General features: G+C 46.0%; 1 protein-coding gene across 1 annotated transcript in view; it reads left to right on the top strand.

Moving 5' to 3' along the window:
- CACNA2D3 (calcium voltage-gated channel auxiliary subunit alpha2delta 3) overlaps nt 1-11,384 on the top strand; it is a 982,973-nt gene extending 971,589 nt beyond the window's left edge. Inside the window, exons 38-40 of the mRNA XM_004702433.2 lie at nt 9,476-9,588; nt 10,168-10,250; nt 11,006-11,384. Coding sequence (XP_004702490.1) covers nt 9,476-9,588; nt 10,168-10,250; nt 11,006-11,089 — 280 coding nt within the window. The 3' untranslated portion in view covers nt 11,090-11,384. The remainder of the gene's footprint in view (nt 1-9,475; nt 9,589-10,167; nt 10,251-11,005) is intronic.
- The last annotated feature ends 1,188 nt before the right edge of the window (nt 11,385-12,572 follow it).

Below are 12,572 nucleotides of genomic sequence, written 5' to 3'. Positions count from 1 at the left end.
GACTTAACATCTCCCGACTTATATTTTCTTAAGGTACTTCCCCCCCCCCCCCCCAGGTCGTTACTTTTGTAAACTATCTCTGGGGCACTGTTGAGTGGCTCTGGTGGCAACACCTCTTGGCCAGCACTTGGTAGCTGCTCTTCGGTCAGACTCACCGGAGGACGAGTGGGGATGGTGAGGGGCCTGTCCTCGGAGTCCCAGATGCAGGTGAGGACAAGAGGTCTCCAAATACCCCGGGTTCTAATGCAGCAGTCACTTCACCCTCTCCCCACCCAATGCAGGTCGAATACAGGAGCCACCATCCATTGGCCCATGCACAGACAAGTAGGGGCCAGACAAGAGCACCCTGTTCATGAAAAGAGGAGCTTCTCCCTTGGGGCACGCTGCTTCCTAGATGGACCTTGGGCGAGTTGTCTAAGCACCCCCCTATATTGCGGGTACCTGTGAGGAGTACCTAGCAGTGGTGGAATGTATTCGTAGTGGGTGGTGGTGATGTGTGCACAAGAAAGGGGGGTGCTGGTGTATCTGGTGCCTTGCTGAGGGGGTGAGAGAAACAGCGGGGGAATGGCAAGGCTCACAGATGGGGCAGCTCTGAGGTAGCCAATGGCTGGGTGAGGCAGTGGAAGGGGAGATAGCTCGTGTCCAGCCATCTTGCTCTAACCTCAACCAGGCGAGCCCTGCTGCCGGGACAGGGCCCTGTGGAATACATGCACAGGTGGTCACATTAGCTCAGAGAGCTCGAGGGCCTCTAAGAACCCAATCTAGCCTTGCGAGAGAGACAGCACTGGGGCACACCCAAAGTCCAGACAACCCACATCAGTCAGGGCACAAGTCCTAGGGAGAGGACTGCGCTCTGGCCAGCAGGCTGGAAGCTTGGAGGGAGGCAAGGGGAGAGCGTTAGCTGAGGGGTGAAAGTAGAATGTTAAAGTAGCCTACAGTCACTTTATTAACCTAAAGCAGTCAAAGACAGGATAATTAGAAGTGAGAATGCAATAATTCTATGTTGTAGAGTTAAAGAGGTTTTACGGGGGGCGGAGGGGGGGGGGATAACTTTCATTTTCTATTCCTTTCAGACCTGAGGTAATTCAATAAGCAGGTTCATTTGTATTCTCAGGCTGATCCTGAGCAGGGCCTGCTGGGTTACATTTTCATTGTCCGGCTGAAGTCTACTGACAGCATTTCTTTGGAGCCCTTTGTACCGATGTTCAGAGAGAGAGATTACTCCATCGCGTGCAGCTTTGCACACACTCAGTCAGGTTCCTTTGTGTGTCCTTCATGAAAGGGAGGTGAAACCGCCCCGCCTTCCCCACGGGCTGGCGCAGTTTACGTACTTCAGGATTGCCTGTGCAGGCATGGGAGCCGGTTTCCCCTCCAAGCACTCTGGGGCTCAATCGCAAGGCTACAGAATTGTGCTAGAACCTGTCCTCCCTGTGTCCTTTCCTGAACTCCCAGGCACTGAGTGTGGGCTGTCAGCGTGGAGGACGCAGAACCCATCTCCCAGGCCCAAGGGACATGGGAGCCGATAAAAGCATCCACAGCCCTAGGGGTCATGGGTGAGGAGATCAGAGCCAACTCCAGAGGTTCGCTGTGTGCTCTCTATCTTTCACTCTCCTCTTTAACTTGCTGGGAAGAACTCGGAGACTTCCCTTTTTGGGTTCAGATATCTCATTCTGTCCTGTGCACTTCCTCTTCGAGCCGTAGCTTTGTGCCCTATGAGTGAAAGACAAGGCCCCCAGGAGCCTTGTCCATGGCCAGGGGATGGTGAGGGGGCACCATCGGTTACCTCATTGGCTCCGCACAGAACCCTTCCGGAGATCGCGGGTGGCCAGTCTTGAAATCACATCATTGTGTTTCCTCTGACTCTTCCTCCGTCTGATGTGAGTGGGGTGGAAGCTGGCTTATTTCATTGCCAGCGATAGACACGCCAGAATCTCTCCCCTCTTCCTGATCCCCCTTCCCTGGAGGGCCCGATGTATTTCACGCGTCTTCGCCCTCATGGTTTCCACCCCAGGGCGGGGGTGGGGTGGGGGTTTCCGTGGAGACATTTCACTCTGTGCCACTTCTGGCCCCCAGACCACCCTGCCCAGACACAGGGCCTCTGGCGATGATGTCAGGCTGCTGCTGGGCCCAGCTGGATGGAGGTGTGTTTTATGAAGTTCAACCCTGCTCCCTGAGCCATAAATACACGTTGTGCACAGAAATGTACAGCTAACATTGCCCAGACCCCTCCAAAGCACCATGTTAATCAGCAGACAGTAAGTCTTTAAAATATGGAAAAGCAGTTAATCTCTCCGGTGGAGAATCCTCTGTCGGGGGTTGTCTCCGCCGCTCCCCTAGCCACAGTGTGGCTGCACCATGGGGCTCTTCACCTCCCAGGATGTGGGAAGCAGAGAGGGGAAGTGGCGGTGGGGCTTCGCTGAGCAGAGGCAGGCGGATGTGTAAAACAAGAGTCTCTTGTCTTTGTTGTCATAAGAATCTGCATCGGGTGATCTGTCTGAAGCTGCCCACAAGGGGCTTGAGTGCAGCTCAATCCGTTGCAAGACAAGGCCACTCTGCTGGTGGTGGGCTGCCGGGCCACACGGAGCACTGGCTCAGGAGGCCTGCCGTTTGGGATTTGAACCTCTCATCTGCTGCCAGTTACCCCGGGAAGTCCCACGGCCGTTGTTTTCTCATCTGTAAAGTAGGCATGAGTGGGTCTAACTGCTATGGTGCTTGGAAGCGTTTACTTGGGCCTCTGAGGGCCACTTTTCTGTAAGGGAAAACCCGGACCCCAGACACATCCTACAGCGCCTACATTTGTAGTCACGAAGAATGCATGGATGCATGCATCCTCCGTATAAAGAACTCTGATGTTAAAGATTAAGTTTAAATTCTCCATGACAACGATTCTCCTTTCTCCAGAAGGAGCCAGTGCTGTTGGTTTGGTGTATAATCTTCTCTGTTCTTATTCTGTGCCATCCAAACATTATGTAGAGGCATCCTGTAAGAATGTTTATTGTGGAAACTATAAGGGGAGGTCAGAGTATTCTCCATGGCATCTGTTGCATCTGAAAGTTGGGCATGAATAAGGAAGACCATAGAATTGATGCAGGTGAATTGTGGGGCCAGAGAAGAAGATAGAAAGTACCATGGACTGCTATAAAGACAAACTGCCCTGTGTTAGAAGTCAGGCCAGAATGCTCCTTAGAGGCAAGGATGGCCACGTGGTCATCTTACATACTCTGGACACATTGTCAGGAGAGACCAGTCGTGGAGAAGGACATCGTGTTTGGCAAAGCAGAGGGGCAGGCCCTGGATGAGATGGATGGCCAAATGGCTGCGTCCCTGGGCTCAGGCACAGGAGCACTTGGGAGGACGACCCAGGACCACGCAGGGCTTCATTCTGCTGTGACGGGGTTGCTGTGGGTTGGGGCTGACTCGGTGGACCTAAACGAAAACAACAAAGGGTAAAAGCCAAAATGATTACCTCTAGGGTTCCAGTGCATGCCTACCCAGGTACATTTCTCTCTGCGTGGTGGGTGGCTGTAGCCACGTTCTCTCAGGAATTGTAACCTTCGTCTCTTAAAGAGACCCTCGGAGGGATGGCTCCGTAAAGCACTGTGGGGAGATCAGCTCGCTCCAGGCACTGATTTAAGGAGGACTGTTTGATGACAAATTGTGATCAGGGAAGAGTCTGGTCCGAGCAAACGGTGGCTTCTGTTTTGTGGACATTCCAAAGGAGCCAGACAGAGATCTTCCTCGAAGGACACGGATGGTTAACAAAAAGAATTAAGAACAGTGATAACTGCTTTGATGAGGAAAAGGCCGGGATAGTTGTGCTGAAGGACTTCCTTCCTGCACTCACTGCCCTCGTTCAGGGTGCTGGTGAGGGCTCCTGCGAGAACTCCGTTGGGAATCTAGCCACAGCCACTCTACATCTTTTTGCTTCCAGGTCCCCCAGCTTGAAAAGAACAAGACTAGGGAGAGACTAGTAGTTACACCTTAGATGGCCCACTCACACTTTACAGACCCTAGAACTCTGTCCTTAGTGTTCCCTGACGCTGGGGTCCCCAGCCCAGAGACACATCCCCTCCAGTGTATGGTTAGGTATAAGAAGTTGTTATAACTTTGCTCGCCCATATGCCTGACCTGCTGTGCTGAAGGTCCCTGTGGGTCAGAACTGATTTGATGGCATCTAGCGAGCGCCACATTCATCGCCACCTTCTCAAGGTGCCATCCCTTGCTGCCGTGCCCCTTCCCGGTCTCTGGCTGAAAACAGCCCTGGGGAGCATTTCCAGACCTGAGGGGGGTAATGGCCATCGGCTCAGGGATTCTACCAATTTCATTCTAACTCTGTGCCTATTTTTTCTTGGTGATCTTTATAGTTCTGGGTTTTACATTTAATTCCTTGACTTGCAAGCGTACATTCTGATTTCCCACAAACATCTGTTGAAGACGTATCTCTTCTCCATTTAATGTTAGGTATGGCCCTTTGACAAAGATGGACTGACGTCTGGCTCCCGGGGTCTGTGCGTTCATGTTGACTCTCGAGAGTGGGGTTTGGAGATGGGGAGATGAGAACCCTCCAACTTTGTTGTTTGTTCTGTAGTAGCGCTTTGCTTATCATGTAAATTTTGTGATTTCCATCTCTTTAAAGAATGAAGCTAGAATCAGAATGGGGAATGTATTATCATTGTAGACTCCTTAAGTGTTCCTATCCATTAACACAGTGTATTCTTCCATTTGTGTAAATCTCTTTTGTTTCTCTTGTTACATTTATTCCTGATTATTCCATAAGTGGGTGGCTACTATATATGCCATTGTTTCCTGATTTATGTTTGGGAGTTCACTTTGTTAGCATCAAGGAATCGGGCAGACTTTTGTATCTTGATCTTCCACCCTGCCACTTTGCTGAATCCTATACAGTTTGTATCGGATCATGTCTGCAAAGAGAGGAAGTTCTACTACTTTGTCAAGTTCAATTCCTTTAATTTCCTTTGTCTGATAACTCGCCTCGGCTGAGACGTCCAGCACAATCTTGAATAGGAGTTGTGGTAAAGAGCATCTTGGTCAGGTTTCCATTTGCAGAAGGGAATTCTTTGTTTTTTCTCTGATGAGAGTAAAGTTGGTTTTTAATTTTGTATATGTCCCCTTTCTTATGTTAAGGGTTTTCCCTTGCATTCCTATTTTGTTGAGTTTTTAAAATCAAATAGATGTTGGATTTTATCAAATGCTTTTTCTACATCCATCTGATATGATCATGCAATTCTTGTGTCTATGTGACAGATCACATTGTTTTCCTTATGCTGAGCTGTACTAGCAAACCTGTATGAATCCCACTTGGTCATGAGGTATTTTTTTATGTATACATTGCTGGGTTTTATTGACTAGAATTTTTGCATCTTGTTCATGAAGAATATTTTTTTCGATAATTTTCTTTCTCAATGACGTCTCTGTTTGGATTTGGGAGTTTTCCATTCTTATCTGAATTCTGGAATAACATGAGTAGAATTGGTGTGTGGTAAGCCCCTTTCTAAATGTTTGGTAAAATTCACTAGTGAATCAACTGAACCAGGACTTCTGTTATTGGAAGTTCTGAATAACTCAATCAATTGCTTTTCTTTTGGGTCTGTTCAAGTTTTGTATGGAAATGTATTTCTAGAAATGCATCCATTCTTTTATAGTATTGGTTTTTAAATTTTTTCTGCTTAATCTTTTTGTCTGGTGGTTGTAGAACTCTTTTGCTGCTATTTGATTAATTGCTAGAGCAATTGCTCTAAGTTACTCTCTGAACCCTTTGTCTGAAAGGATTGAGCATACTGTGATTCTCAGTCTCATTTGGTTCAAGGAATTTTCTAATTACACTTTTGATTCTTCCATTACTAAGCACAGTGTTATTCATTTTCTATATATTTGGCATTCTTTCTAGGTCTTCCTATTGACTTCCAGCTGTATAGTCCTGCTCTCTGAGAACTTGTAATATTATGATCTATTTTGGAGAACATTCCATGTGCATTGGGAAAAAAGTATGTTTAGAAGGTCATTTGGAAAGTGATTAAATCAACAAAGGGAAAACCCTTAGCATAAGAAAGGGGGTGTCCCCTCCCTGGGGGGGGTCAGGCAACAGAAAAGTGGGTGAAGGGAGACATCAGTCAGCGTGAGACATAAAAAAAATAATAAAACTGTTTTGAGAATGATGACGGCAACAAATGTGCTTGACACAATGTATGAATTGTGATAAGAGCCCCCAATAAAATATTTTATTAAAATTTTTAAAGGGGGGGGCATATACAAAACTAAAAACCAACTTTACTCTCATCAGAGAAAAAACAGAAAGAATTCCCTTCTGCAAATGGAAACCTGACCAAGATGCTCTTTACCACAACTCCTATTCAAGATTGTGCTGGACGTCTCAGCCGAGGCGAGTTATCAGACAAAGGAAATTGTAGTAAAATTTCCTCTCTTTGCAGACAATATGATCCAATACAAACTGTATAGGATTCTTTGTAAGAGTTTAATGCATTTAGAGGCACTTTCATTGCATGCGTAGATATTTATATCTAAGGTGTCTATCAGAGGCGTGGTGGCATAGCGCATTATTCATTGGGCTGATAACGAAGAGATAACTGGTGTGTGGGAGAATGATGAGGCATTCTACTCTCATTAGACTTCACAGACTTCGGTCCTACAGGGTCATGATGAGTTGGAATGACTCCATGGACAATGAGTTTGAAGGTGTGCTTCTTTCGAGGACATTTTGATAGGCCCTTTTCCAGCCTGCTGTATTTAGCCTGTTTATGTTCAGATGTATTGCTGTACATGCTTTTTGGGGGTGGGGAGTGTGCTAATTTTTTGGTTCCACATAATTTTCCAATCCAAATTCATTATGTGCATTACTATTGTTTTGGAAGTTACTATGTGACTTAGAAATTTCTTAAGTTTCACACATTTAGAAGCTATGCAACTGTATTATTGGTTCCTGTTTAATTTGATATTGGTTCCTAATATTTCACTATGGATACTTCAATATCGGTGCTGGGTTCTGAGTGATGTCATGTGTTAAATTTAGGCTGTTTGTCATGACTGATTCTGTCTGAAAAACTTATTAATTGTAAGGTTGATATGATTCTTGGTTGGCAACTGTTTATCTTTCAGCCTTCTTGTCTGTATGGTTTCTTTGGAGCTCAGTCTTACTGATTCTCTTTTCTCTCTCCTGGGCACTCTGCACTTGTTTCTCTATTTGGTGTGGTAAAGGGTAGATTGGTGTGAACTACACCTGTCTGGGAGTTTGTATTCTGCTGGCCAGTGGTGTGGAGAGGATATGCCTACCAACACAAGCTTGAAATGCACCCCAAGATCTGATCCCTGAGCATGGACCTCAGCAGAGCTGGAACTCAACAGTGGTGAGATGCAATGACTGGTCTCTGAGGAACAAGGGGCAGATCATACCTTTCTGGTTGCCAGACAAGGTGTTACTGCAGCCAATTGGAACACTGCTTGCAAAAGTTCAGAGTGGCCATTCTGTGGCAGGTCAATGGAAATCGTTTGTTCTCCTAGTTAGTACTTGATCTAGTTCTCTAATCTTTTCTCTGAAGCTCAGGGCTCCAAGATTATCATCTATGTTTTTCACCTCCCTGGTTGATTATTGGTGTTTCATAGAAACCTAATAGTTGTCTGTGGTGTTGACCGTGGACCCTACCTCTTTACTGAATCCATTGAGCATCCTGCCGCAAGTTCAGGGCGAGCTTTACTTCTGGGTTTGGGTGCCTGATTGACTTCCATTCTCTTCATGCAGTTTCCCTCTGGAGAGAAAGAGACCAGTAATTACACTGTAGATTCTCACCAGTTCTTAGGGTCCCACTTGCTTTGACATTGGTGTCTCCTAAGACCATGGTCCTAAGCCCCCAGACCCAGCAATTCGTCTCCTCAAGGTGTTCATATTGTTGCCCACTATATGCTTGGCCACATTTAATGCTCTGACTCCCAGCAACCCTGATACTCATGGTCTACCCCACCCCCATTGTCTATCCACGCGTCTCCTCAGAGGCTATCATGAGGATACAGTTGTGTGTACAACACCATTTACCTGTGTTGCTTTTGACTCTTACACTCCTCCTTTAGCTTCACTGCCTGTCCGGACGAACCTCTCTTTAAATTGCTTTGTCATCTCTACTTAATTAATCTACTCAGTCAAAGGCATGTCTTTACTAGATTTGTTCTTCAATATTTTAAAGCAATTCTGAGGACTTCATGGGGAAAATTCCATTTTCCATGAACTTGATACTATCAATGATCTCATAATTTCACTGTTTTCCTTGGTTATTGACAACGTCTAGGATCTGCTATGGCTTATGTGTCTGGCCTGCTTGCTGAGTTTGTTCGGTTTTAATAATTGGCCAGTTGCATTACCTGGCTCATCTGTGAGCACCATTTTCATCTTTTCAAATTATTTACATTCTTAGCCATAATGGTAATTTAATAGGCTTAAGATGCCTTAATATCTTTTGGGTACAAAAGGTTACTATAACTTCTTTTTAGTACTGCCAAAAGTTGGTCCATAGTATTTTTTCAGCCAGAACTTAAAAAGTTTGATTAGCATATAATAGCTCGATCACATTACAAAGAGCTGTGCAATCAATCTAAGAACATTCTCTTCTTGTCTGTGTTGTTAGTGCCTGATTCCCAGTCCCTGCCCTCCCTTGACTGCATTTTAATTATATTAGTAATTGTTATTAAAACACTCTTCTATCCACATCTACATTATTTAAAGTCTATTTGGAGGGAACCCCAATATACCTTCTAATTAATCTCCAGTTCTTTCTGAGAAACTGTTATTCTCATGAAGCTTTTAGGATAGAGCTGAAGTTTCATTCGTGCTTGAACAGCCCTTTCCAAGTAAATAATTTATCCCTTATCACTATGTCTCATAGATTCTTTTGAGGCTGTGAAGAAACTGCTTCCAATTTGGGGGTCATAAGATATAATCCAATACCAAGAGGCCAAATGCTAATCAGGGAGGAATCTCAGCATTTGCACAGCTATTAGGGATGACAAGGTCTAACGATTTAGAAACTGAGGATATCTCATAGAGCAGTGGAATGTCCTGATAAAAAGAAGAAAGAAAGCCAGCTGAAGTCTCAGAGGTGTTAACCTTAGGCTTAAATATTTTTGCTACTACATTCTCCAAGGAATCTCTAATTTGGGCCCCAGGGTCTCTGGAGGACAAGATGGCACCCCCTGAGTTACACTGGCGGAGCTTGGAGATGACAGCCTTTACAAGGCACTGACGTCATCTCAACACTGCCCTGTTTTATAGGCACACAGTGTGTATACACGGTGTCCAGGGAAGAGTCCACAAGCTAACTTGAGAGGGACAAGGCTGTGTGCTTGAGCCGTCTCTGACACCTGTTTACCAAATATTGCTGCGCTTGCCGCACCAGAGAAGAGCATCCTTGCAGGGCCGTGAGTGACCGCTCACTGTGTCTTGTGCCGACAGGTCCTTTGTCATCCAGCAGATCCCGAGCAGCAACCTGTTCATGGTGGTGGTGGACAGCAGCTGCCTCTGTGAGTCCGTGGCCCCGATCACCATGGCGCCCATTGAAATCAGGTATATCCTTTTGGGCAGAGGCCCAGCCATTCCTGCTGAGACCTGGGGAAGAGAAAGGCATGGCAGGTTTAACCCCTCACACCCAGAGCAAGGGAAAGGCGTGCTCATGGTTACTGTTGTTGTAAGACTGTATACCTCACCAAAGTTTATGGGCTCTCTGGATGGAGGATCACACCACACGAACACCAGACTAGCAGCCTACCTGCTCTGAAAGGGGTGGGGTTAACTTAGAAGGTCCTTACTGGAAACTGCCAGAACCCCTGAGACTAGAGCCTTCATCACTGTTCTCGTGTAGAAACGAGTCCCTCAGCTCAGTTTTCAAACAAGAGAGAGATGTGCAGGGGACAGTAACACTAGTGGGCTATGCACTCTGTAGCGTCATCAGCCAGTTGGCCCAGGACCAAGTTCCGAGCCTGGGGGAAAGGAGGAGCAGGATGGGTGATGGTACATTGAGGAGCCAACAGTGGATGAACTTAGACAAAAGGCACATTAATTGTTGAGTGAACAACCGCTCTGCTCTGTAAACCTTGCATAGTCACAAAAAATTGCATTTTGGGGAATGAGCCTTAACTTCGGTCAACATAATGAATCTCTGAAGTGTGAACGATTGAAGGCCCAGAAGATCAGGAGACGCCCCGAATCATGCCATGGCTTTCATCCTGAGGTGAGTCTGGACGCGCCTGGAATCTCAGTGATCTAAGAACAGCAAGGATGCCCACGTTCAGGCAAACTCTATGTAGAGTCTTCTGATTAATACAGTTCAGACTGCTTTTACATTATTACACTGTGACTCTCTTGATTTACTCAGTTTAAGTAAAAGCACCACAGTATCCGATTAAGAAGCCTAGTTTATGAAAGCAGAAGGTCGGGGCATCCATACCTACAGTGATGGTCAGAGGAACTTTAAGCTCAGTTCCCAGAAAGGTGTCATTAACCCAGATTTGCACGAGGCCACCTTTCGTGCCGTAGGAAAGTCCTCGACCCTTCCCCCCAAAGTGGAAAGCTTACACAGGCCAGTCACTCGAGGGGAATTGGCACTTATATACGTAGGATGTTACTGATAAGATTTTAGGAATGGATATAAGCCCAAATCAAGAAAAACGCTTTGGTTCACTATAAAACTTTTCTATGAAAAAGATACGCTAAACAAATCAATTTGAGCGAATCCTGTAAAGTGGCTAAGTAAAATAATTAGGCCCTGTACCTCTACTCTGACAAGGAACCAACAAGAAAGTATCGTTCTGAAAAGCTTCTTACATATCCTTATGACGAATACTGAAATGGTAAAGAATGATTTCAAATAGATGCCCATATTTACCTGAGGAAATTTAAATGAACCCATTGCCCTGTGGTATCAAAGGGCTTTAGAACCAGCATGGCTTGAGGAGATTAACTTCCCACTTCTGCCTCCTTCTGCAGGAGAACGCCAGGGAGTGTGGGGGTGCAGGGCGCCTCCGGGCCCCGCTTCTGCTCCCTCTGCTTCTGCCGCTGCTCTCCAGGTGACGCTGCCTGAGCTGTCCTCCTGGCATGCTAACTCGTGGTAAACTGTGAACCAAACTATGGTGCGACGTAGGAGACACACAACATAGACCAACCATCAGCATCTCATGGTTTTAAACTGTGCGTGATATCAACTCTTAAAGATAATCTTTTTATGTTGCCAGTCATGCAAAATGTGAGTTTGCCACATGATCATCATCCTTCATCAGAAATGGGACTGCGAGGGGGAGGCCGGTCCCCTCAGCTTGGGACCCGTTGAAAACCGTGTACTTTTTAAATAAAGTATATTAAAATCATAGCCTCCTCGTTTGAGCTTCAATATTTTGTGCCAAAGAATTCAGACCAAAATCCCATTGCAAAAACTGGTGAGGCTCTGCTAACCGTCACCCTTTCATTCTAATGGAGATGCTAGACAAGATAGTTGCCAGCTCTCTAGCTGTTCCCTCTCGATTACAACAATGTTCACGGAGACGTTTCCTAGAACCTGAGTTTCGATGGACTGAATCATACCTCCTAGGCACTCATTCTGCAAAGACTTGGAGGACAAGAAAGGTGACGAAGGGTGCTCAGACTTATTGCTTGAGCATTTGGCTGCTACTTTTCAAGTGTTACAAGACGTGAAAAGTCCCAGATCTGGAAGCATCCCTCACACACTGGACCCAAAACCATTATCCTGCCATATTGTAGAAACACCGATATTGCTACTCTATACCAGAATGACTCCAGTATTTATAGGAATCGCCACACGTGTACTTCATTGTTCTGTTCCTCTGCCCTACGCTTCCGGTGCTGGTGCATAGCTAATAGTACTGTGGCCACGTTGAGTGTGTGTGCTCAGTGAGTGATTTCATAGGTGACATAAACTATCAAGATGCATTATATTGTTAGGCAATTACAATAACAGACAGCATCCCTGGGTCAAGTATGCTCTTATAATTAAGGTACATAGTTTATCACTCACGGTGCCAAATATGAGTAACACCCATCTCACCACTACACAATTCTAAACAGCGGGTGGCATCATTCTTACCACCATGCGACCTAAGATAGCCTAGTTGAGTCACATTATGACTCTTGGTTTGTCAAATATCTCGTTCCTGTAAAGTGACCCATTGGGCAATCCTGTACCCCCCACAATTCCAACTGACAGACTATTCCTTTGGTCTATTTAGATGTATGTAATTTTCTCTAGTTTCTTTTGTTAAAGGAATTCTTGAACACCATCCAAACTTTTCCCTCAAAACGGACAAGAGTGTTCGGCGGCTTTCGGTGTAAGAAGCTGAGTCTCCCATCCAGCAAGTCCCCTGAGCTCTGCCCTCCCAACCACAAAGCAGCAAGGACTTCTCACCTCCTTGTCAAGCCACTGTCCCTCCCCAGGGGGACCTTATCTCCTGTCCACTATGACCTCCACACCGTAGCCCTCACAACCGCGCTAAGCAGTAGTCCCTCCTACGCTCCCTCGTGACGTCAGAATGATGCCCGGCCC

Source organism: Echinops telfairi, unplaced genomic scaffold (genome assembly GCF_000313985.2).
Source record: "Echinops telfairi isolate 266 unplaced genomic scaffold, ASM31398v2 ScPeMD7_31;HRSCAF=116, whole genome shotgun sequence".
In the NCBI taxonomy this organism is placed as follows: Eukaryota; Metazoa; Chordata; class Mammalia; order Afrosoricida; family Tenrecidae; genus Echinops; species Echinops telfairi.
This window is presented reverse-complemented; position numbering and strand designations above follow the sequence as displayed.